Source organism: Pongo abelii, chromosome 15 (genome assembly GCF_028885655.2).
Source record: "Pongo abelii isolate AG06213 chromosome 15, NHGRI_mPonAbe1-v2.0_pri, whole genome shotgun sequence".
Lineage (NCBI taxonomy): Eukaryota > Metazoa > Chordata > Mammalia > Primates > Hominidae > Pongo > Pongo abelii.
The window spans coordinates 39,290,984-39,318,790 of NC_072000.2; the positions used below are offsets into that span (position 1 = coordinate 39,290,984).

Sequence of the window (27,807 nt, forward strand, 5' to 3'; positions counted from 1 at the left end):
AGACCCTAAAACTGCATACAAACAGAAAAAAGTGACCTGAACTGAATTTCAAGCTAATTATATAACCATACTGAAGTGGGAAAGGGGGAATACGAAGTAACCCAAATAACTTATGAACACATTTTTCAAACAATAATCTCTCTTGGTAAAGACAAGAACTCTTAACTATAAAGAGGCATAAGTTAATAATTTTTAAAAACAGAACAGCACAAAGAAGTAAACATATCCAGATAAATAATCAATATAGAAACCAGATTTTTCATTGCTGGAGCAGGGAGTTACAAATAAGGAAAACGGGGAAGGATGGACTGAATCTCGTGGTGTTGGATTAGACGTGGAGGTGTCAGACTGGGGCCTGTTGGTGGGGGAAGGCGAGGGACAGCAACAGGACAAACAGCTAATGCATGTGGTGACGGGTTGACAGGTGCAGCAAAACACCATGGCACATATCTACCGATGTAACAAACCTGCACGTTCTGCACATGTATCGTGGAACTTAAAGTAAAATAAAATAAAATAAGAATTGGAGGTGTCAGTGTGAACTCAAGGTTTTTAACACTTATAATTAGATACCATCTTATTCTGTCTGTGCTGGCATTACAAATACTATACACTGGGTGGCTTAAACAAGAGAAATTTATTCCTCACAGTTCTGAAAGCTAGAAAGTTGAAGATCAAGGTGGAAGCCAATTCAGTATATGTGAGGGTCCTCTTTCTGGCTTGTTAGATGACCACCTTCTAGTGTATCTTCACATGGTGGATATTAGTTCATCTCTCTTCTTATAAGGGCACTAATCCCATTGATGAGGGCTTCATCTTCATGACCTAATTACCCCTCAAAGGCCCCACCTCCAAATCCCATGACACTGGGCATTAGGATTTCCATATATTAACTTCGGGAGAGACACAAACATTCAGTCTATAGCAGATATAGAGATGGGTGTGTGTGTGTGTGTGTGTGTGTGTATGTTATGTAGTTCCTAGCTGTATCTGCCAAAGGGGGCTTAAGAAACAATACCCCAGGCCGGGTGCAATGAATCACGCCTGTAATCCCAGAACTTTGGGAGGCTGAGACGGGCAGATCACGAGGTCAGGAGATCAAGACCATCCTGGCTAACACGGTGAAACCCCGTCTCTACTAAAAATACAAAAAAATTAGCCAGGCGTGGTGGCGGGCGCCTGTAGTCCCAGCTACTCGGGAGGCTGAGGCAGGAGAATGGCATGAACCCAGGAGGTGGAGCTTGCAGTGAGCCGAGATCACGCCGCTGCACTCCAGCCTGGGCGACAGAGCGAGACTCCATCTCCAAAAAAAAAAAAGAAACGATATCCCAATAGCAATGTGCATGCTGATTTCTAAACACCATTTGCCACTTAACGGAAGCAGAGTTTCTTGGAGAAATGGGTAATTTCAGGGCTGGGACAGCGAAAGCACAAAGTGAGTCTGGAAAATTGTGTGCTGACAGAAATTAAAAGCATGCACCCAAAATAATGGGGATTTATGAAAAAGAAGCCACTTTGAAGGGGCTCCCACTGGCTAAGTATGGGACATTTTGAGCACCAAAATAAATAATAGTTAAGGATTACAAATCATTGCATAAAATCAGAATCATGAGCCCACATTGAAATAAGATGAATAAGAAAGGAAAGCTCTTCCTTACAAGTAGAAAGCTAATTAATGAATGTAGAAAAAATGATGAATTAGGAAATCATCATTTGGCAGCTACTGTAACAATAATTGTTTCTGGTAAGAGTCATTAATGATTAGCAAAACCAGTTAGTGGAAATTTAAGGAGCCAAATATTTATATAGTATAGTCTCAAAGTATTGTCTTACAAATACTAATTCATTGAAAAGGATTAAACAGTAGCTTTACAGTGGAAACACCTGGCAGACAAAACCTAAATCATTTGACTAAAGTTAGCACCAATCAGTAATGAAACAAACTGACATCTGTGACACCTGATATAATGTATTAAGAGGTGCACAAAATCTTCTGAGGTATTCCTGCCAAATATGCCTAATCTAAATCCAATAATAACAAACCTAATCATGATGAAACACAAAGCCAAAATGCAGGACATTTTATACAGTAACTAGACTGTATTCTTTAAAATGTCAAGGTCAAGAAATATAGAAAGATTAAGAACCTGTTCCATACTATAGAAGGCTAAAGAGACATTATGACTGCATGTAAGGCATAATTTGGGAATTTCTTTTGCCCTACAGGACGTTAGTGAGACAACTAGTGAAATATCTATAGATTAGATAATACAAATGTATCACTAATACTAATGCTAATTTCATCATGTTGATAACTATTTTGTGGTTATATAAGAGAATTGCTTAAGTTTAGGAAAAACACAATAAAGTAGTCAGCAGTATACACATTTATTTCTCTCTATATTTCATACTACATACAAAGGGATAAAGCAAATGTGGTGAACCAATATAAAGAATTCTTTGTACTACCCTTTCAATGTTTCTATCAACTTGAAATTATGTTAAAAGAAAACAATTCCACCATAAAACTCAAATGGAAGCTCTCAATTGATGTTTCTAACTAAAAACAGTATGGACTTTGGCATCTATCTGTCAATCACAGATTCCAGTCTTGGCTCTGATATTTAGTAACAATTTTGTGACCTTGGGCAACTTAACCTTTCTAAGGCTCAATTCTCTATGAAGAATAGGGATTAAAAAATATTTATCAAGATTATAAAGTTGTTTTGATGTTGAAATAATGCATATAAAGTACACACTGCTGGCACGTGATTTTTTTAAAAAATCACTATATAAATGTTCTTTTTGCTTTATTGAATTTATCTTTTAAAACCTGTTAGCCCAAGCCCATATTCACCAATGAAAATGAGCTATTTCAGAAGTCTAAAAACTCCTGGTCCATATACAGTTTATTCAAGTTCTTAAACATTTGAGGTTAAGGAGCAGCAATCTGAATATCATACATGAGAAATGCCTCCCTATACTGGTGGCCTGCATGAGATTAAGAGTTCCTAGAGAAATAATAACATAATTAAAATGATTCAATATATCTATTTGTCCATATGTAGTGTGCCAGCTTCTAATAAAAGATAATAAAAACCCAATTCAAAAAAATTAGAAGATACTAGAATGCAACATAGTGGAGAAGAACCAGTGGATTTAGGTAATATTCTGATGTTCATCACACAGAGAGGAATGTAATTCTAAAGAGGTTTAAGGGCAGGTGTGGTGGCTCACGCCTGTAATCCCAGCACTTTGTGAGGTCCAGGCAGGTGGATCACCTGAGGTCAGGAATTTGAGACCAGCCTGGCCAATATGGTGAAACCCCATCTCCACTAAAAATACAAAAATTAGCATGGTGGTGTGTGCTTGTAGCCCCAGCTACTAGGGAGGCTGAGGCAGGAGAATTGCTTGAATCTGGGAGGCAGAGGTTGCAGTGAGCTGAGATCACGCCACTGCACTGATCAAGCACTCCAGCCTGAGATCAAGCTGAGATCAAGCACTGCAGCCTGGGTGACAGAGCAAGACTCCGTCTCTAAATAAATAAATAAATAAGATGTTTAAGATAAAGCATATTTGAGGCTGGGTGGGGAGGCTCACGCCTGTAAACCCAGCACTTTGGGAGATCGGGGGGGGGGGGGGGTGGATCACCAGGTCAGGAGTTCAAGACTAGCCTGGCCCATACGGTGAAACCCTATCTCTACTGAAAAACAAAAAACAAAAAACTAGCCAGGTGTGGTGGCATGTGTCTGTAGTTCCAGCTACTTGGGAGGCTGAGGCAGAAGAATCACTTGAACCCAGGAGGCGGAGGTTGCAATGAGCCGAGATTGTGCCACTACACGCCAGCCTGGGCAATAGAGGGAGACTGACTCAAAAAAAAAAAAAATTAGCTGGGCATGGTGGCACATGCCTGTAATCCCAGCTACTCGGGAGGCTGAGGCAGGAGAATCACTTGAACCTAGGAGGCGGAGATTGCAGTGAGCCGAGACTGCACCACAGTACTCCAGCTTGGGCAACAGAGCAAGACTCCATTTCAAAAAAAAAAAAAAGAAAAGTGAATGATAGGCTGCGCACAGTGACTCACATCTGTAATCCCAGCACTTAGGGAGGCCAAGGCGAGCGGTTCACTTCAGCTCAAGCTCCTGAGCTGAAGTGACCAGCTCCTGACCAGCCTAGGCAACATAGCAAAACCCCGTCTCTACTAAAAATACAATAATTAGCTGGGCATGGTGGCATACGCCTGTGGTCCCATTTTGGGGGCTGAGGTGGGAGGATCACTTGAGTGTGGGAGGTGGAGGTTGCAGTGGGTCTAGATTGCGTCACTGTACTCCAGCCTGGGTGACAGAGTGAGACCCTGTCTCAAAAAAAAACAGTGAATAAAGTCTGAGATCAAAAAAGCATTTTCGGGATGATTTGATTGTCTTCTATGTGATTACTCTCTCCTAGACCTGGTGTTCTTCCTATCTTTCCTACTAGTCCTTTCAGTCACTTTTACTGAATCATCTTCTCTGCCTTCTCCTTAACTGTTATTCTTTAATGTGCTATACTTTGCTGACTCATCTTACTCTATCGCCTTAAGTGATTTCATATATTCTCACAATGTTAATACTACTCATGTACTGACAATGCCAATAATTTTATTTCCAGCATCAAATTTTCTAATCAGGTATATAATTGCTTTGCTGGTGGTCTCCACCTGGATATTACTTTTTATATGCAACAAACTGAAAACTGAAACTCACTGCGCCAACAAAGCTGCTTTTTCCTGTATTCCTCACCTTGGTTGTGGGCTCTACTTTGTGAGTATCTATTCTCCATTCCTTTAGCCTTAGTTCAGAACATCATCAATTCTTATAAAATGATTTTAATAATAATCACCATATTTTGACTTTTAAGTCAACTTTCACATTTTCTCAAGTGATTTTTCACAAATCTGGTCATATTTTATTCTACATAAAAACCTTTCAAAAGAGTCACTTTCACAGAAATACCATGTTCACAGTGTGGCATCCAAGGCCCTTTATAATCTGGCCCCTTCCTATCTTAGAAACTTCATTTTCCCAACTCTTAACTGTTCACTTCACATTCTAAAATATGGAACTGCCTAGTTGTTTCTCCAAAACAAACCATACTATTTTATAGTCCCCAGATTTACACATGCTATTCATACCACTTGGAATAATTTTCTGATTCTACTGTTTGTCTCTATTTATGTCTCTATTTAACTTTAAAAGAATTTTTCCTAAATATGCCCTTCCCCAATAGTTACTTTTTTCTCTATTCTACCTTGTATCTTATACATTTTTCTACTTTTTATACTATTTATTATATTGTGTTGCCTCATTTGTGTCTCTAATTTTTAAATTCCATGAGAACAGGGAGTATCATGTTTACCTCTGTTTAGTGCCTAGCAGAATGCCACACTCATATTTTATGATAAATAAATGTTTAATAAACTTAGTGGGCAAGAAAACAAAAACTTAGAAGTATAGCTTTTTCATATTAATAGCTAGACTTCTGGAAGACAAAGATGATATAGAAAAAGATGAACAAGTAGTTATCCAGAAATTATTCATAAACTGGATTTGGAATTCTAGACCATAGCCTGTGACACTAAAGCGAAGGACTCTTGGCTAAAAATGGAGGCCGGATGAGGTAGCTCACATCTGTAATCCCAGCACTTTGGGAGGCCGAGGCAGGTGGATCACTTGGGGCCAGGAGTTTGAGACCAGCCTGGCCAAGATGTTGAGAACCCCCCGCCCCTGACACATCTCTACTAAAAATACAAAATTAGCCAGGCATGGTGGTGTACACCTGTAATCCCAGTTACTTCAATGGCTGAGGCACGAGAACCGCTTGAACCTGGGAGGCAGAGGTTGCAGTGAGCTGAGACTGCACCACAGTACTCCAGCTTGGGTGACAGAGTGAGATGACTCCGCCTCAAAAAAATTTTAAAAATTAAAAAAAAAAAAAAAATGGAGTATATGTCTCTTTTAAAGATGAAGATGATGATGATAAAGTATTTATCAAGAGCTAAACAATCTGTTCAAATGGTGTTTAAACTGAATATGAAGGGAAAGAATAAAAAGTTTTGAGGTAAACACATGAAATCAGTAAGAAATGATAATGGCAGACAGTAGGAAAAGAAAAAAGTATGAAAGCCTCATGTATGCCACACAAGAAAATAACTGGGAATAGGTCCAGAAACATAACTATAGCTTCAGATTTCTGTAAATTAATAAGAACATAAGCAGTAAATAAAACATAGTTGAGATTTCAAAACAATATGGTTAAGGGGAGACCTGGAGAATAGAGAATAGAACTCAAGATTGAGATGTGACAAGGGAAGAGATGAGAATAATTCTCAGAGGAAACTAATAGAATCTAGAGCAGCCTTGTCTAACAGAACTTTGTGCAATGATGAAAATGGTCTATATTTGCCCATATGGCTATTGAGCACTTGATATTTGCAAACGAGGAATTACATTTTTCATGTGAACTTTAAATTTAGTGTAAACTGAAAGCAATACACAGTTAGCAGCTACCATAGTGAGCAGCACCAACCTAGAGTCTCTACAACATTTATGTATAATGTCAGGCATATAATTAAAAAATAGACATAATAACAGGAAAATGAAACTCATAGTCAAGAGGAAAAAAACTCAATAGAAACGGAGTTAGTGATGACCCAGATACTGCATTTAGTAGTCAAGGACTCTATTTTAATTATTATAAATATGTTAAAGTATCTATAAGAGAAGATGTATATAATTGATGAAGAAATGCAGAATTTCAGGTAAGATATGGAAACTTAAAAACAAAACAAAAAGAAACTCTAGAACTGGTAAATACAATATCTGAAAAAATTAAAGAACCCTTATAATGAATTTACTGAGGTAAATGTCACCTAGTAGAATGTTTTCGCAGACAGAGGAGATGTCTTCTTTTAAATGACATATCTCTATATATTTTATCTTTACTTTCTATCTATACAAAAACAAGTGGCTGCCTTTAGAGGTGATTAATTCCTCAGAATTAATAATCTTCAGGCATAGATAAGAACACAACTTGGCAGAATGTAGTGAAATAGAGATGGACAGAATGTCCTCTAAGGTTCCTTACAATCTTGAGACTCAAAGATTTTATCAAATGGCAATGAAATGTGAACCAAAATATAATTTAGTTATACTTAAATAACAGAAAGACATTTCACACTATAGTTGATTCTGAACAAGGATAAATTTTTACCATGTAAATATACATACCTTTAAAGTTTTGAAATACAAATATTTTACTAAATAACCACATATTAATCATCAAACAAAATTTATATTACCCTCTTGTCCATTTCATAAGATGAAGCCTCTGTACTTGGTAAAAGATGGGTGATAGTAGCTATTAGGATCTGTAAGCAAAAAAATTTTTTTTAAAAGGAGCTCTATATATGTCAAATTAATGGTACATCCTAAAACTTGATTGTTAAATGCTGAAGTGATACAAAACCTACCACTGCAAATTTATTCTAAACACATTAACACTGTTATTTCAAAGTAATGTTTAATAGGCAAGCTTTTCAAGTACAGTTAACTATCAATTATTTACAATCCTCATGTACGGAACCAAAATTATACATATTCTGTCAGCCATAAATGGATTTCTTTCCAATTCAAGGGGGTAAATCAATATGTACAAACACACAGAAAATATATGTTTATTATAGAAAAATTAAAAGATACAGATAAGAAAAAGACTAATAAAAACCATCATAGGCTGGGCACGGTGGCTCACACCCACTTTGGGAGCTTGGGCGACAGAGACCCTGTCTCAAAACAACAAAAAACCACTGTAATCCTATCACCTGAATAAATCTACTCTATTGCCTTTCCAGGCCTTTTGTTTATATATATATACACACACACATATAAGGCTTTTTAAAAAAATGTGACTTTTTATTTATTTTTTTTTTGAGATGGAGTCTCACTTAGCCACCCAGGCTGGAGTGCAGTGGAGCGATCTCAGCTCTGGGTTCAAGTGATTCTCTTGCCTCAGCCTCCTGAGTAGCTGGGATTACAGGTGTGGGCCACCACGCCCAGCTAATTTTTGTATTTTTAGTAGAGACGGGGTTTCACTATGTTGGCCAGGCTGGTCTCGAACTCTTAACCTCAGGTGATCCGCCCACTTCAGCCTCCCAAAGTGCTGGGATTACAGGCATGAGCCACCGTGCCCAGCCAAATGTGGCTTTTTAAATTAACATATATTATACACTAAATATTATTTGCATAAATATAAAGTACAGAATACAAAGTAAACGAAAAAGACATTATTTAAAAAAAGGCAAAATCTTCATATACAGTGTTATCATTTACCCTGGAAATCATTTAGTCTCATTTAATTTTTTTATGTGCATGTTAAAAATGTATAGGTATATATTTATTGTATTTTTATTTTAGCTGTATTATATGCTATTACGTTTTTAGAAATTATTGCCTCAATGTAGTAAGTAGAAAAATTCCTCTAAATATACTTTATACAGAAAAAGGCTTTACTCACTAGTGCGATACTTACTACATTTAGTGCTGTAACAGAGTCTGGTAAGATGACTGAGTGGGAAAAGCATGAACTTCGGAATCTTACAGACCTGGGTCTGAGTCCTGTTCTCTTGGCTTATGATTCTTATGTAGTTATTAAATCCTCAGTTCTCTCATCTTAAATAAGGAGTGGAGATTGGGGACAGGGAAGGGAATAATCTATCTCAAAAAACTTCTAAGAATTAAATGAGATATCATATGAAAAGGTGACTGGTAGATGGTAGGTGTTTAATAAATATTAGTTCTCATCTGTCCTAAAAATGTTATAAAGATAGGAAGATAAGAATGATAAATTCTGGTTAGGGAGAGCAGAAAGGGATTTTTATTTTTTGAGGAGATGGTATTTAAGCCAATCACTGAAAGATGAGGGCACTAGAGAAGAGAAGCAAAGCATTTCAGCTAGGAGGAAGAAAGCCAGGGGTATGTTTAAGTGATGACAAGCAGACTCAGTTGCCTGAACAACATGGCATTTCAAAGGAATCTGTACATGATTCTTAAAAAACCAGTTGTGTTCTCCTGTAAAGTCCCTGAATTCACAGCTAAAGAATTTGGGCTTTATTTTATAGCCAAAGGAAAATCAGAGATTTTCTTTTTTTTTGGGGGGGGGGGGTACGTGATATGGTAAGAGCCATGTAAATGTGAATGATGACTTTAAGAGCAAGACCACACAAACCAGCAGAAGGCAACAGCAATATCTCAAGAAAGAAATAACGAAGGACTGAAATATGTCAGGTGTTGCAGGAAGCACAGGAGACGCCGAATTAGAATGAACAAAAATTCACAAATTACTGGCTAAAGAGAAAAGAAAAAAAATAATGACCTGATTGTGGTAACTGGAATGATGGTATGTTTTCCCTACTTAAGAAGGAATGAAGCAACATATATGTTTATAAAGACGATGACATAGGTTTACACATAGCATTTAATTTTCACTACAACTAATAAATTGTTTTTTGTTTAACTGTTTGTTGAGCCAGGGTCTTGCTATGTTACCTAGGCTGGTCTCAAAGTCCTGGCCTCAATCGATCCTTCCAACTTAGTCTCCCAAAGTGCCTGGATTACAGGCATAAGCCGCCAGGCTTGGCCTATAAATTGTTTCTAGTGCTTTTACTTTGTCCAAAACTAGGAATACAATCTTCTAACATAAAAGACAAGGGAACTATCATGAACTTTGATACCACAAAAAAGCATGATGGGTAGCCATTATTTAGCTATGCAAAAAAATTTTAAAACTATTAAATAATTTTACAATTCAAAGTATCCAAATCTAAAAAAATTTTAACAAGGTCATAATAAATAAACGAGAAATTACTTACTTGAATAATTTTCAAGGGAGAATCAGGCTGGTAAATCTGAAGTCTAGGTACATAATGAACCAGCATGTGAAGCATGTTACAAGCTACGTGGGCTACTGTTTTATTAGTAAACTGCAATAATAAAAAAAATTGTTTTAAAAGTTTTCTTGATGAACTTTTCATCAATGTATTATCTGCTGAAAATTTTTACATTTCATACATTTGTAGGATTATAAATCCTACATTTATAAGTGATTAAGATAAATCTCTAGCTGCAAAACAAAAAAAAATCACAACACATTGCAAAGACACATACAACTTTAATTTTCCTTTGTAATGTTTGACTGTCCTCATTAAAGTTTTGTTGCATTTTCTCTTATGTGGAATTATGCAATGGCCTCTAAACCACTATTCTTTTTATCAGTCTCTGCCCCGTTCCAATCAACTATTCACCACACTTCCAAATTAATCTTCTATAGCACTGTTATGGTCCTGACATTATGCTTAAAACTCAGAGGACTCACCAATGGCATAAAGACAAACTTTTTATGCTTCTCTACGTCCACATTTCACCCACACTTCAAACCCCAATGTGTCTCCTCTTTTCCAGTCTTCTCTGATAACTAAGTCAAAATGATTTCTGTTTCTTCCGAACTGAATCAGCAGTTTATATTATACACTCAGTTTATATTATATACCCATTTAGTACTCTCAGGTTTTTATGTTTTATTATTCTCATTTTAATCTTTTTCAGCTATTATTAATATCTTGAAGCTAGTATTTACAATTTTTTCCTACTGTTATCCCTCACTGTCTAGCAATGTGCCTCATAGTAAATACTTAGAAATATCTGTCATGTAACTATTATTTAAAAATATTTATTAGCTACTTTGTATGTTTAGAGTCTTATACAGGTGCTGTGGGTTTTACAAGTCTTGAAACAACAATAATATCATGCATCCTTTCATAAACAAAAAGTAGTCATTTATTCATTCAGACTCTCCAAATAATTACATTATTACTACTGAAAAAATCTTGTCTGTCTACAAAGAAGGCACATAATTTGAAAAGATAAAGCAAAAAAACCGAACAGCTCAAGAATTCAGGGAGTGGTAATAAAGATCAAAGAGCAGTAAGTTACAAAAATACTAGTTAAAAAACCCCAGAAAAACCCTATATATGTTTTCAATGGTGGGTTTCCTTTTTTAGACGTCTACCATATATAGTTTAGGGACAAAGCTAAATACATAAAAAGTTGAGATAAAAATGGGTCACCATAAAGATACCCTAAATTCAAGAAACAGAACAATTTTTAAGGAATGAGTCAGGATCAAGAAAATAATAGAATAATAAAGTAATGAAAACATTTACTAAATGTTACACAAGATATCATTAATATTTGGAGAAAAAATATGCATTCTCTCATATCTTAATATATATTTCACTAAACAGTTTTCTTTACCTTTAAGGAAACACAAATCACATTCAGAGCTTCCTTAATTTGAGGATGATGAGACTCATGGACTAGTTCTTCACAAATCCAAATACCTAAACTACAAAGTGCTACACATCTGCAAAAAAGGCAAACAACAACGGTTACATAAAATAAAACCACCACCACAAACATGACCCACAATCAACTGACACAGAATGAACATGCACTATTTTAAATGAATTAATGAATTTGTTACTTTATACATTAACTGGTAACCAAAGAAGAGAAAGTATGAAGAAAGCAGAATCCCAAAACTTCTGAGCCTAATTTTCTATTATAATTTACTAAGAAGACTACAGGCTGGGATACCACACAACATGTTTTTTAAAAATCCATGTTAGTCTGTTAGACTGATATTGCTATCAAGCTTCCTAAACAAAGTGTAACCTGCTTTCAAAATGCAAAGTGTAATTTTATTGACTGACAACAGCAAAATGAACTTAAGTAAAAACATGAAGCTGATGGAATATGTTAAATATTTTTGTATCTTTTAAATTTAACACACCTAGCTGCAAATTATTTTAAAACAAATTGAGAACATAAAATTTATGTAACTTATTTTAAAATCCAACAGAAACAGAACTTGTAGAATTTTTATCCTGTTCCCCAATGTATTGCAAAGCTTCATTTCTGTAGCAATATAATTTCAGCTGGGTGTCAGCTTGAAGAGAGTTATTTTATGATTAGAATCAGTAAAGATTCTATTAGTGTGTTCAAGTTTAAGCTTCTGATAAAATGTATAATGGTTCTAAGTATCAAAACAGTCACCTTCTTCTAGTATCCTGTCATATATGCCATGTCCCAATACTGATATTCTTAATTTCAGCGGAATGCTAAACTTCAGAAAAATTCAATGCAGATTTTTCTTCCTTAACACAGAAGATCAGAAGGTCTTAAGTCTCTTCTTTCAGTCTAGAGTGTTAAGGCTACCAAACTGTTTACTATGAAAATTACCTGAAAGTCTTCTAGATGAAGTCTACTACTTTATTTTTTCCCTATTGTTGTTCACTCATAAATCCTAGGTAATATTTGTAGCACTAAATAACCAAGCTTTGGGTTTAGCTATGGAAACATCTATAATCCTAAGGCAACAATAAACCCTCAAGTGAAGCAAAGCTCTCCGTGGATGCAGCTAACTAAAGGCAGAGACTGAGAATACAAATGTTGAACAATTTTTATTGCAGCAAGAGGAGGTAAGAAAGGATATATATATTTTTTTCTTGCATGTAGAGTTTCCTACACGCCCCTCCACAAGATGTCAAAATAATCTAGATTATTCCCAGCATATAGCTCAACTCTCTGCTCCTGTGCAGACTGGGGGTATTAAGTTTCTTTTTTCTTTTTCTTTTTCTTTTTTTTTTTTTTGAGACAGAGTCTCACTCTGTCTTGCCCAGGCTGCAGTGCAGTGGTGTTATCTCGGCTCACTGCAACCTCCATCTCCCCGGTTCAAGCAATTCTCCTGCCTCAGCCTGCTGAGTAGCTGGGACTACAGGGGCACGCTACCACACCTGGCTAATTTTTTGTATTTTTAGTAGAGATGGGGTTTCACCATGTTGGCCAGGCTGGTCTCGAACTCCTGACCTCAGGTGATCCGCTCTCCTCGGCCTCCCAAAGTGCTGGGATTCCAGGCATGAGCCACCACGCCTGGCCTGGGAGTATGTTTCTAAAAAAACATATACTAAAAAGGTACAGAAAAATAAGTTGAGACAATGCTTATATTCAACTTCTAGGGTTTTTCCACATTCTCCATAACACAAGCTATTGTGTTAATGATTTCCAGATCTACCTCTAGGCAGCTATGTTTTAGGCTTCCACGTTTTTCCACTTGAGAAGCAACATATATATATATTTTTTTTGGTAAAAAAAAGCAAAAGATCTACAGTCTTAAGCACTAAGGTCAAACTTGGTATTGCCACTTATTAATTGTGCATCTAATAAGCCTCTGAAGACAAACTGCCAGGGTCCTGTCATATCTAGATGACAGGGCAGATTATTGAAATTCCCTGGGTTCTAGTTTTCTTTTCTATTAAAAGGTGGATGAAAATTATACCTGTCTCATAGAGGTATCACAAAATTCAATGAGATAATAAATATAAGGCACTTAGAACAGTGCCTAGCAAGCACATACAAACGGCTTTAAAAATATTAGCTAGCTTGCCTACATCCCCCGTCCCACCAGCTATGCATTATCAGAGACTTACTGTTAACTTTCTAAGCATCAGTATCTGGCTGGCAAAACTGGAAGAAGAGGGTGATTCTATTAAACTGTCAAAATTGTGATGAGAATTAAATGAAACAATATTATACGAAAATCTTTGTAAACTTAATTGGGATTAGCGTAAAAGAACAATTTTCTCAAAGATATTTGTTTTTAGTTAACTTGGCTATTAAGTGAGAAAAATACACAATTAAATTTTTAAAAACTGGAGCTATGTCTTAATTTAAACAAATGGTTCACTGTACATTATTTTTATTTGCTGGAAAAAGATTTAAATTAGAATAAGAATCCAAATAGTCAATGCCATGATCTGTAACTTTTGAACTTTGGGTCAAAAAATGTGTAGATGATTGGAAAACAGGAGCTTTGCAGAGATGTAGATCTGAGGAGTAGTAGCACAGACTAATATTGTAGCAAATGACGTACTATTAGAATTAGCATCAAGAATATAAAATATGATTTAATGTTATTTTGGGGAAGAGAAGAAACATGGTGTGCTGCTAGCAACCTGCTAATTAAAATCTCAATCTTTTTTTGGAAAGGTTTTGTAAAACAGAGAAAATGTCAGCTTTTATTTCTGAAGACATTTAGAAAAAAATCTAAAACTATGACATATTCTATTTTTAAAAATCTTGATCAAATATTTACAAATATTAAAATATACTATTTTCTTAGATATATTACTTTCTATAATAAAATATTTTATTTTAATTCAATTTAACAAAAATTCATTGGGTACTTGCTACTGCATTTCAAGGTACTGCATAAAAGACACTGACAAATATAACTGAACAATAAACAAAATGTACTTAAATAAAATAAAATTAAAACAAATCATTTTAGAGATAAAGAGTGAAGTTACTGAAAAAGGTGACTAGGATTCTGTTTATGAAGAAAGGTTAGTATTTAAATCATCAAAAAAAGTAAGAATACTTAATCATTCAAGTAACTTAAAATTGTAATTCAGAATGGCTTTTATGTATCTAAAACAATCTGGGCTGCTATAAAAATTCAGTCAACTTCTAAAATTCCAAACACAGAATAGTTATACTCAGTCTAAGAATATCCGACCTACCGTGCAGGACCAGAGGGCTCATCTCTTGCCGAGCTTAATACAGTTTTGATTATAAGTTCCTAAAATAAGGGGGAAATAGTTAACGGCAATGACTGAGATTTCACTCATTCATTCTACAAATATTTATTAAGTGGTTATTAAAGCAGTCTTTGTTCTCATGTACGTACTTTCAATAAAGAGACCAATATTATTTATAAAAGTAGCTAAATAAATAAAAGTTTCTGAAATTTATAGCCAAAAGCATATGTTCAAAAAATAACATTTCTTCCTGATTAGAAGAGTGATAAAGGCAGATAATTAAAGTAGAATTAATAGCTCATAGGTATGAAGATTTTTAAGATTTTGAGAAATATCATTAAAAGTCAGAACCAGATGGCTTCACCAGTGAATTCTACAAAATATTTCAAATAAAGAATTTGAGAAGAATCTTTCTCAAACATTTCCAAAATATTGAAGATGAGTGAATACTTCAAAACTCATTTTAAGAGGCCAGCACTACCCTGACATCAAAGTCAGACAAAGGCATTACCAGAAAAAAAAAATTAATTATAGGCCAATATCCTTGATGAATATAGATGCAAAAATCCTCAATAAAATACTAACAAACCAAATTCATCAGCACATTAAAAAGGTCACACACCATAATTAAGTAGGATTTATCACTGTGATGCAAGGATGGTTCAACATATACAAAGCAATAAAACTAATACATCATATTAACAGAACAAAGGATAAAAATCTTAATAGGTGAAGAAAAAGCACTTAAGTAGAATACATAGCTCAAAGGTATGAATGTCCCTTCCTAATAAAATATAAAATTTTTTTGCATGAAAAATACGACATCCTTTCATGATAAAAACTCAACAAATGAGGTTGTAACTCAGCAAATGAGGTTGTACCGAAACATAACAAGTCCACAGATAACAGCATAATCAACAGCGAAAAGCTGAAAGGTTTTACTTTAAGATTAGGAACAAGATAAAGATGCCCACTTTTGCCACTTCTATTCAACATAGTATTGGAAGTCCTAGCCAGAGCAAGTAGGCAGAAAAAAGAAAAGGCATCCATTCTTTTCTTTTACAACTGTCTCTGTCTACAGATGACATAATCTAATATATAAAAAACCCTACAGACTCCACCAAAAAACTGTTAGAACTAATAAAGTCAGTAGAGTAGCAGGAAACAAAACATACAAAAATCAGTTGTGTTTCTATACACTAACAGTGAACTATCTGAAAAAGAAATTAAGAAAATAATCCGATTTAACAACAGCATCGAAAACATCAAAATACTTAGGAATACGTATAACAAAAGAGGTAAAAGACCTGTACGTGGAAAACTATAAAACACTGATGAAAGAAACAGAAAAAGACAGAAATAAATAGAAACATATCTGGGTCCATAGATTACAGAATTATTAAAATGTCCATACAATCCAAAGCAATCCTACTTCTGGGTATATATATCCAAAGGAAATGAAATTAGCATGTCAAAGAGATAAGTGCACTCCTATGTTCATTGCAGAATTATTTACAATAGCCAAGACATGGAAAAAACCTAAGTGTCCCTTGAAGGACTAATGGATAAAGAAAATGTGACACACCCACACACGTACATGAATACACATACAATAGAATACCACTCAGCCTTTAAAAAGAAGGAAATCTTGTCATTTGTGACAATATGAATCAACCTGGAGGGCATGTTGCTATGTGAAATATGCGAGGCACAGAAAGACAAATACTGCATGTTCTCACCTACATGTGGAATATAAAAAGTTGAAGTCTTGGAAGCAGAGAGTAGAACGGTAGTTAGCAGGGGCTAGGGAGTGGGTGAAACAGGAAAACAATTAAAGGGTACAAAGTTTCAAATAGGCAGGATGACTAAATTCTGGAGACTTAATGTACAGCATGGTGACTACAATTAACAGTGACTACAGGTACCGGTACTGTACACTTGAAACCTGCTAAGACAGTAGATCTTGGTTTCTCTTACTCCCCCTCACCAAAAAAAGGTAACCATGTGAGGTGATGGATATGTTATTTGGCTTGATCTTTACCACACTGTATTGTGTATCAAGACATCAAACTGTACACCTTAAATATGTGAAATTTTTGTCAATTTTACCTCAATAAAGCTAAGGGAGAAATATTCATCCTTAATAATTTGTAAAATATGACAATGAATTTTGAGACAAGTTAAAATATTAGTTAAAATTATGTAAATGAATAAAATATTCAAAGGGGAGAAAATGAAGAACAAATACAAGGTTAAAATATTGAAGTGGATGTACGTTTAGCAAACAGAGAAAAGAAAATTAGTCTATTAAGAAGTCAGAATACTTAGGCAAGAAGTAAATCAAGATAGATTTGTGCAATAAAAGATAAAGAGACATTCAGAAAAGGACAGAAACATCAACAGGGTCAAATATTATAGTGGCTCAGGAGAACAAGAATGCCATTAGATTTGATGATTAAGAATTTTGTTCATTGGTTTAAAAAATCATTCATACATTCATTCAATAAGCATTTGTCAGTCATATACAACGTTAAGTTCCTTAAGTCATATACAATGTACGTCATATACAATTTAAGTTCCTTAAGAGGATCAACCTTCAACTTTGTAAACTCAGCATCTAGTCCAATTGATAGGAACTTGAGCTTTCTATGTAATATAGTTTGTCTTAAGGGCTGGAGACAAGAAGTTAGCTAAGACACTGTACTTATTCTTAAGAAGTTTACAGTCCAGGGAGAGAGACAGATTTGTAGACAAACAATTAAAATACAAGATCATGTAATATAAAATATGCAGGCAAATCCATAAAGACAGAACATAAATCTGAGTTACCAAGAGTTTGGGGTAGGGAGATGTATACGAGCATTTCTTTGGTGATGACGAAAATGTTCTAATATTGACTGTGATGATGATTGCACAATTCTGTGACTATACTAAACATTATTAAATGAGTGAACTGTAAAAACAAAAAAATCAAACAAGGTGATATGTACAAAGTTCTGTGTGAGCAAACAGCTCATCTGAGAAGTCATAAAAGACTTCACACAGGGGTCTCAGATAAACAGGGTTTTGAAAGACAAAGTCAGGAATTATGATTCTATGTGTTTGGGGTGATAAAGAGAGGCAAGAAGAGGAGAGCAGAATTATACATTCATGACACTTTAGTAGGAGAAAATAGTTTTTCCAAAGCATAGAACCAAGAAACACCATGGTAAGTTCCATGTGGCTGTAGTTTAGAGTATATGGAATCTGGTTTTGGTGAAAATGTAAAAATTGAATATGATAACCATGGCGTGTAACTTCCCCTTTAAATCTTCATTTTCTGACTAAGAACAGTGATTACTTTTTACTTTCCTCATTATTATTAGAATTGGCCCTAATTTTGGAGATTTGTTTTTCATACAAAAAATTTTGTTTTTATCTTACTTGGGAGATTTGTTGTTGTTTTTAATCACTTCAGCCATTACTGCCTACACAAGGGCCAACAGAGAACAAGGCCACTTTGAAATGCAGATGCGGATAGTATATAGTAGGCGAAGCTAACCCCTAACTCACTCAAAACTGCATTAATAAATTAAAACTACAACTCATCCTTGGCCTTCAAAATCTCCTGAATAAAAGAAACCATAGCTGCTGATGTGCTGATGTACCTTCAGAACAGTAAAAAACAAAACAAAACAAAACAAGCCATAGCTATTACATCTTTGAAGGGCAAAGGTCAATTTATATAGTTTTTTGTGTGTCACTGGAAATTTGCATTGATTTTATATATGTCAAGTTCATTTGTTTAACAAATGATTTCCTTTTTTGGGGGGAGGGGGTGGGACAAGGTCTTGCTCTGTCATGCAGGCTGGAGTGCGGTGGCACAATCATGGCTCAAGTGATCTTCCCACCTCAGCCTCCCAATAGCTGGGACCACAGGTGTGTGCAACCATGCCCAGCTAATTTTTTATTTTTTGTAGAGACAAGGTCTCCCTATGTTTCCCAGGCTGGTCTTGAACTCCTGGACTCAAGCAATCCTCCCACCTTGGCTAGGATTAAAGGCATGAGCCACCATACCAGGCCTAAAAATTGATTTCTGAGCATATACCAGGTATCAAATAGTATGTTAGGGTACGGTGATATAGCAAAAAGACCTTGTGGTATATATCTGTCTAAAGTAGAAGTCAGACATTGAACACGTAATTACAAGTATGATAAACGTAACAAAGAGATATATGGATGCTATAGAAAGTGTATGCAACATTCCTAACATAAACTGGACTTTTTAAAACTTGAGAAAAAGCAAGTTTAAAAACAAAAAAAACCACATCTGCTTAGCCCCTGAGGAGCTATGTCTCCTCTCTCTCAACACTTCTAATTCTAGGGACAAATTCAGGTCACATACAAAGACCATCTGGCAATTACTGTGACAAGCACAACTTCTCAGGACTGGTAAACCCTTGGGAATTTTTTTTTTGAGACGGAGTCTTGCTCTGTCACCCAGGCTGGAGTGCAGTGGCACAATCTCAGCTCACTGCAAGCTCCACCTCCCGGGTTCACGCCATTCTCCTGCCTCAGCCTCCCGAGTAGCCGGGACTACACACGCCCGCCACCATGCCCAGCTAATTTTTTTTGTATTTTTAGTAGAGATGGGGTTTCACCGTGTTAGCCAGGATGGTCTCAATCTCCTGACCTCGTGATCCGCCCGCCTCGGCCTCCCAAAGTGCTGGGATTACAGGTGTGAGCCACTGCGCCCGGCTGGGAATTTATAATACATAGGCATTCAGTTAAGTAAGGACAGGTCTCAGTAAGAGACAGGTCTTAACTTATTGATGGAATAATTTATCAACAGGCACCTTGCTGGGCTCAGAGCACTGACTGCTTTTCTACCAGAAAACATTTTAAAGACTTATAAACAACAAGGGTCATCTGGCATGTCTGCTCCTAACTGGACACAATTATCTTTTTTTTTAAGGATTAATATCTGTGGTAGGTTCCACTGGCAACTGTATAGTCACATTTATTTTGCACCATCTACTGTTCAAGCCCCTTAATGCCTCAGGTACATGGGATCTCCATCCCAACTCCATAGTTTCCTAGAGCAGTACAGAGTTTTCCATTACTATGTTTGACTCATCACGCTGAGAAACTGGGAGAAGGAGAGAGTCTAATATGCAGGTTTACTTTACCATCTCAATCTCAGAAGCTTTACATTAGTAGCATAGTATCTGGCTCATGGGGTATTTCAATAAATGTTCAGTGAGTGAATGAATCCTAACAGGTAGACATGTGAGTAGGTTCAATAACACGAAAAAGGTTCTAAAGCAGTTTTAAACACAAAAAAGAATATGCTCCAAATGAACATTCAAGCCTTTGTGTCTGGAGGATATGGCTAATGTTCTTTAATAATTGTGTGGATTTCAAAAAGAAAAGAAAGAATACAAATTTTATTGCATATACTTTATAAAATCATTTAAGTGCTAAAAATTAGCACCTCATTTCTTACCTTAACATCTGTAAACTGAGACACAGCAACATCAGGAATGTTGGGATGAAGAGAAGGCAGTTCACAATATAAGTTGGGAAAGCAAACCAAAGATCCCAGAAGAACTTGTGCTTCTACTCTTGGTGCCTATGTATTACATTTTTAAAAAGTTTAAAAATATACTGGTGTTATGAAATTATCAGAAAAGTTGCTTTGTTATCCAACTACATTAGACAGGGAAGTGATACATAAAAAAAAATTTAAAAAGGAAAGGGAAAACACAAAAAGATTTAAGTTTCCATTTACACTTTCCACATAAACTGCTATTATTGTTAATAAATGCAATAAACAAGCAGCAGAGCTTTCCTCAAATCAGCCACAGTTAATAAGACTGTAAAAACAAATATACTTTATCTACAAGCATCAATTCACCCTAATAATAAGTAAAAATATAAATAATTTTAAAGGTAACTCACACATTGTGACATATTGTTCTAATAAGCTGATGACTTAATTTCACTAGATCATATTTATTACCAAGGATGAATAAAGAAGAAAAAGCATTAACTATATGAAAGAGGAACCAATCTAGATGGCTTTTATGATATTATGCACATAAGAAAAGCATTGCCTATACCACTTACTAGAAGCAACATTAGAATTTGTCTGGACTGCCGATGAAGGTAACTTTTCATCTTTTTTCCTTAGCTGTATTTAGCCATTTCTGAAGTATCAACACTGAACATTTCTTTTTTCTCTTCTGCCTTCTTACATGCCCACCAAACATCAACATCTTCCTACTAATATATGGTTTTATTTACTAAAACATCTGCAAATTGATTTATATGTTTAATAATACCTAACAAAAATGCTAAGCACAAATCTATTAGAAATATAATACTTCTATTCACATAAATTAAGAACCAATCTCCAAGAGGATTTCCACATCTGAATAAATACTGTAATAGAGGCAATGGTGTAATACTCTATTATATAATTTTCAACAAAACAACTCATTTCCAGATTTAAAAACAATGTGGATTTAAAGATACAAGGCAGCAATATAAAAGGGCAGAGTGAACACACATCTACCGTTCCAATTTAAAATAAAAATCGTCGTATAAAAATGAAACTGATCTTAAAAATCAGTATTTAATGAAAGAGATTAGCTGAGAGTTTTTCTGTATAGGTATATTAGGTAACTGGGAATATTCAGGTATGTGGACATAATGGGGGCAGACCTGGAATGTGATCATAATTAAGAAAGGCAAAACCAAATCAATTATTCTATTATCTGCTTAAGGAGGTGGGGGGCAGATGGCATTAACAGAAGGGAGATAATATGAATGAAATCTAAAATAAGAATACAAAGAGCAAGAATTGGACTAGGTGTTTCCTCTTTTTTTTTTTTTTTTTTTTTCTTGAAAAGGAGTTTCACTCTGTCGTGCAGGCTGGAGTACAGTGGCACGATCTCAGCTCACTGCAACCTCCACCTCCCAGGTTCAAACGATCTTCCCATCTCTCCCATCTCAGACTCCTGAGTAGCTGGGCTTACAGGTGCGTGCCACCACTACCAGACAAAATTTTAAAGACTTATAAATAACAAGGGTCATCTGGCATGTCTGCTCCTAACTGGACACAATTATCTTTTTTTTTTTAAGGATTAATATCTGTGGTAGGTTCCACTGGCAACTGTATAGTCACATTTATTTTGCACCATCTACTGGTTCAAGCCCCTTAATGCCTCAAGTACATGGGATCTCTATCCCAACTTCATAGTTAACTTTTGTATTTGTAGTAGAGATGGAGTTTCACCATGTTGGCCAGGCTGGTCTCAAACTCCTGACCTCAAGTGATCTGCCTGTGTCAGTCTCCCAAAGTGTTGAGATTACAGGCGTGAGCCACCGCGCCCAGCCTGGACTGGGTATTTCCAACATCATCAGAGGAAATGACTTGTTTTAACCTTATTGTGGAGATATGTTAGGCTTGATTCTTGCAATGATTTGGTTTCCTATGCAGCCTTTCTCAACAGGTATTCCCTCATATGAACCAGAGAATGCAAAAAATGAGTATATTCTACACTTTCTCAAGGATGTTACATAATGCATAGTATTAAATACATAAAAGAGAAATTAATTAGTCATTTCAAATGGATTAGTTACATAAAATAGATGCCTTATGACATTAGGGCTTAATTCTCTTACAGAATCTTGAAAAAAGCTGCAGGAAATGTGCTGACTAGTCATCTGGAATACCCCATTGAACAGTAATAGTTTTCACAGTAAATTAATAAAAAATGACATTGGTTTATATATTGGCACCTTCTGAATTCTATCAACTTTTGCTAGTATCCAAGAGATTTATAGTCTATGTACTCTGATTATACTATAACCCTGTGACTTGTTTACCATCTCTAGTTTGTCTTCCATTAATTTACTCCCAGATTAATACTTACTTAATGTTCCCAAAGGATGGATTTAATCATCTCTCTAACCACTTAAAAAGAACTTAACTGTGGCCAGTCGTGGTGGCTCATGCCGGTAATTCCAGCACTTAGGGAGGGTGAGGCAGGCGGATCACGAGATCAATAGATCAAGACCATCCTGGCCAACATGGTGAAACCCCAACTCCAGTAAAAATACAAAAATTAACTGGGCATGGTGGCGCGCCTGTAGTCCCAGCTACTCGGGAGGCTGAGGCAGGAGAATCGCTTGAACCTGGGAGGTGAAGTTACAGTGAGCCGAGATCGTGCCACTGCACTCCAGTCTAGCGACAGAGCGAGACTCCATCTCAAACAACAACAACAACAACAACAACAAAACTTAACTGTTTATCTAATATAGCATTATAATCTGATTCCTGGCATTCAAGGCCTTTCCAAAATGTAGTCTAAAGCAGTGCTTCTCAATCTTTAATGACTTTGCCACTTACTTGTGATCTAGTTAAAATGCAGATTCTGATTCAGTAAATAGGTCCGGGATGGGGTCTGAGATTCTGCATTACTAATAAGCACCCAGATCATGCCAAATGTTTCTGGTGTGCAGATCACACTTTGGGTAGCAAAGATCTAAAGTACCTTTCTAAGGGGACCTTCATACACTGTTGGTGGGAATGTAAATTAGTATAGCTGCTATGGAGAACAGTAAGGAGGTTCCTCGAAAAATCAAAAATAGAACTTCCATATGATCCAGCAATTCCACAATTGGGTATATATACAAAAGAAAGGAAATCAAGATATCAAAAAGATACTTGCACTCCTGTGTTTACCACACACTATTCACAACAGCCAAGACATGGACTCAACCTACGTGCCCATCAACAAATGAATGGATAAAGAAAACGTGGTACTTATATACAATGAAACATTAGCCATGAAAAAGAACAAAATCCTGTCATCTGCAGCAACATGGGTAGAACTGGAGAACATCATGTTAACTGAAATAAGCCAAGCACAGAAAGACAAATGCCACATGTTCTCTTTCATATGTGGGAGCTAAAGTGGATTTCATGAAGATAAAAGAATAGATGGGTGGTTACCAGAGGCCCGGAAGCAGGGAAAGGAGGAAAGAAGGGGGAAAAAAATAATGCAAATGTATTTAAAATGTAAGGCTGGGCGTGGTGGCTCACGCCTGTAATCCTAGGACTTCGGGAGGCTGAGATGGGCAGATCACCTAAGTTCAGGAGTTCGAGACCAGCCTGGCCAAAATGTTGAAACCTCGTCTCTACCAAAAATACAAAAATTAGCCTGGCATGGTGGCACGGGCCTGTAGCTCCAGCTACTCGGGAGGCTGAGGCAAAAGAATCACTTGAACCTGGGAGGCAGAGATTGCAGTGAGCCAAGATCGCATTACTGCACTCCAATCCGAGTGAAAGAGACAGACTTTGTCTCAAAAAAAAAAAAGTGTACATTAAAAAATGATAGCTCAGGTGCTCATGACTGTAATCCCAGCACCTTACAAGGCCAAGGCAGAGAGGATTACTTGAGCCCAGGAATTCAAGACCAGCCTGGGCAACATGGTGAGACCCTGTTTCTACAAAAAGTTAAAAACATTACCAGGCATAGGGGAGGAGCCAAGATGGCCGAATAGGAACAGCTCCGGTCTACAGCTCCCAGCATGAGCAACGCAGAAGATGGGTGATTTCTGCATTTCCATCTGAGGTACCAGATTCATTTCACCAGGGAGTGCCAGACAGTGGGCGCAGGACAGTGGATGCAGCGCACCGTGCGCCAGCCGAAGCAGGGTGAGGCATTGCCTCACTTGGGAAGCGCAAGGGGTCAGGGAATTCCCTTTCCTGGTCAAGGAAAGGGGTGACAGAAGGCACCTGGAAAATCGGGCCACTCCCACCCGAATACTGCGCTTTTCCGACGGGCTTAGGAAACGGCGCACCAAGAGATTATAACCCGCACCTGGCTCGGAGGGTCCTACGCCCACGGAGTCTCGCTGATTGCTAGCACATCAGTCTGAGATCAAACTGCAAGGCGGCAGCGAGGCTGGGGGAGGGGCGCCCACCATTGCCCAGGCTCGCTTAGGTAAACAAAGCAGCTGGAACTGGGTGGAGCCCACCACAGCTCAAGGAGGGCTGCCTGCCTCTGTAGGCTCCACCTCTGGGGGCAGGGCACAGACAAACAAAAAGACAGCAGTAACCTCTGCAGACTTAAATGTCCCTGTCTGACAGCTTTGAGGAGAGCAGTGGTTCTCCCAGCACGCAGCTGGAGATCTGAGAACGGGCAGACAGCCTCCTCAAGTGGGTCCCTGACCCCTGACCCCCGACCCCCGAGCAGCCTAACTGGGAGGTACCCCCCAGTAGGGGCAGACTGACACCTCACACGGCCGGGTACTCCTCTGAGACAAAACTTCCAGAGGAACGATCAGACAGCAGCATTCGCGGATCACGAAAATCCGCGGTTCTGCAGACACCCCTGCTGATACGCAGGCAAACAGGGTCAAGAAGTGGACCTCTAGCAAACTCCAACAGACCTGCAGCTGAGGGTCCTGTCTGTTAGAAGGAAAACTAACAAACAGAAAGGACATCCACACCAAAAAACCATCTGTACATCACCATCATCAAAGACCAAAAGTAGATAAAACCACAAAGATGGGGAAAAAACAGAGCAGAAAAACTGGAAACTCTAAAAAGCAGAGCGCCTCTCCTCCTCCAAAGGAACGCAGTTCCTCACCAGCAATGGAACAAAGCTGGACGGAGAAAGACTTTGACGAGTTGAGAGAAGGCGGCTTCAGACGATCAAACTACTCCGAGCTACAGGAGGAAATTCAAACCAAAGGCAAAGAAGTTGAAAACTTTGAAAAACATTTAGATGATTGTGTAACTACAATAACCAATACAGAGAAGTGCTTAAAGGAGCTGATGGAACTGAAAGCCAAGGCTCGAGAACTACGTGAAGAATGCAGAAGCCTCAGGAGCCGATGCGATCAACTGGAAGAAAGGGTATCAGTGATGGAAGATGAAATGAAGCGAGAAGGGAAGTTTAAAGAAAAAAGAATAAAAAGAAACGAACAAAGCCTCCAAGAAACGTGGGACTATGTGAAAAGACCAAATCTGCGTCTGATTGGTGTACCTGAAAGTGACGGGGAGAATGGAACCAAGTTGGAAAACACTCTGCAGGATATTATCCAGCAGAACTTCCCCAATCTAGCAAGGCAGGCCAACATTCAGATTCAGGAAATACAGAGAACACCACAAAGATACTCCTCGAGAAGAGCAACTCCAAGACACATAATTGTCAGATTCACCAAAGTTGAAATGAAGGAAAAAATGTTAAGGGCAGCCAGAGAGAAAGGTCGGGTTACCCACAAAGGGAAGCCCATCAGACTAACAGTGGATCTCTTGGCAGAAACTCTACAAGCCAGAAGAGAGTGGGGGCCAATATTCAACATTCTTAAAGAAAAGAATTTTCAACCCAGAATTTCATATCCCGCCAAACTAAGCTTCATAAGTGAAGGAGAAAGAAAATACTTTACAGACAAGCAAATGCTGAGAGATTTTGTCACCACCAGGCTTGCCCTAAAAGAGCCCCTGAAGGAACCACTAAACATGGAAAGGCACAACTGGTACCAGCCGCTGCAAAATCATGCCAAAATGTAAAGACCATTGAGATTAGGAAGAAACTGCATCAACTAAAGAGCAAAATAACCAGCTAACATCATAATGACAGGATCAAATTCACACATAACAATATTAACTTTAAATGTAAATGGACTAAATGCTCCAATTAAAAGACACAGACTGGCAAATTGGATAAAGAGTCAAGACCCATCAGTGTGCTGTATTCAGGAAACCCATCTCACGTTCAGAGACACACATAGGCTCAAAATAAAAGGATGGAGGAAGATCTACCAAGCAAATGGAAAACAAAAAAAGACAGGGGTTGCAATCCTAGTCTCTGATAAAATAGACTTTAAACCAACAAAGATCAAAAGAGACAAAGAAGGCCATTATATAATGGTAAAGGGGTCAATTCAATAAGAAGAGCTAACTATCCTAAATATATATGCACCCAATACAGGAGCACCCAGATTCATAAAGCAAGTCCTGAGTGACCTACAAAGAGACTTAGACTCCCACACAAGAATAATGGGAGACTTTAACACCCCACTGTCAACACTAGACAGATCAACGAGACAGAAGGTTAACAAGGATACCTAGGAATTGAACTCAGCTCTGCTCCAAGCAGACCTAATAGACATCTACAGAACTCTCCACTCAAATCAACAGAATATACATTTTTTTCAGCACCACATCATCACACCTATTCCAAAATTGACCACATAGTTGGAAGTAAAGCTCTCCTCAGCAAATATAAAAGATCAGAAATTAAAACAAACTGTCTCTCAGACCACAGTGCAATCAAACTAGAACTCAGGATTAAGAAACTCACTCAAAACCACTCAACTACATGGAAACTGAACAACCTGCTCCTGAATGACTACTGAGTACATAACGAAATGAAGGCAGAAATAAAGATGTTCTTTGAAACCAACGAGAACAAAGACACAACATACCAGAATCTCTGGGACACATTCAAAGCAGTGTGTAGACGGAAATTTATAGCACTAAATGCCCACAAGAGAAAGCAGGAAAGATCCAAAATTGACACCCTAACATCACAATTAAAAGAACTAGAAAAGCAAGAACAAACACATTCAAAAGCTAGCAGAAGGCAAGAAATAACTAAAATCAGAGCAGAACTGAAGGAAATAGAGACCAAAAAAACCCTTCAAAAAATTAATGAATCCAAGAGCTGGTTTTTTGAAAGGATCAACAAAATTGATAGACCGCTAGCAAGACTAATAAAGAAAAAAAGAGAGAAGAATCAAATAGACGCAATAAAAAATGATAAAGGGGATATCACCACCGATCCCATAGAAATACAAACTACCATCAGAGAATACTACAAACACCTCTACACAAATAAACTACAAAATCTAGAAGAAATGGATAAATTCCTCAACACATACACCCTCCCAAGACTAAACCAGGAAGAAGTTGAATCTCTGAATAGACCAATAACAGGAGCCGAAATTGTGGCAATAGTCAATAGCTTACCAACCAAAGAGTCCAGGACCAGATGGATTCACAGCCGAATTCTACCAGAGGTACAAGGAAGAACTGGTACCATTCCTTCTGAAACTAT

The 27,807-nt window shown here is 37.1% G+C and overlaps 1 protein-coding gene across 8 annotated transcripts in view; it reads right to left on the reverse strand.

Annotated features, from left to right (window-relative positions):
- RALGAPA1 (Ral GTPase activating protein catalytic subunit alpha 1) overlaps positions 1 to 27,807 on the reverse strand; it is a 278,460-nt gene that overhangs the window by 106,450 nt on the left and 144,203 nt on the right. For 7 of the 8 annotated variants that reach the window (XM_054530032.2, XM_054530037.2, XM_054530036.2 and 4 more), the window contains 5 exons: positions 20,175 to 20,300; positions 14,672 to 14,730; positions 11,346 to 11,454; positions 9,905 to 10,015; positions 7,337 to 7,405 (listed from right to left, as the gene is read on the reverse strand). In XM_054530032.2, the coding sequence (XP_054386007.1) occupies positions 7,337 to 7,405; positions 9,905 to 10,015; positions 11,346 to 11,454; positions 14,672 to 14,730; positions 20,175 to 20,300 (474 nt within the window). The remainder of the gene's footprint in view (positions 1 to 7,336; positions 7,406 to 9,904; positions 10,016 to 11,345; positions 11,455 to 14,671; positions 14,731 to 20,174; positions 20,301 to 27,807) is intronic. The other variant, XM_054530031.2, reaches the window with a different exon arrangement.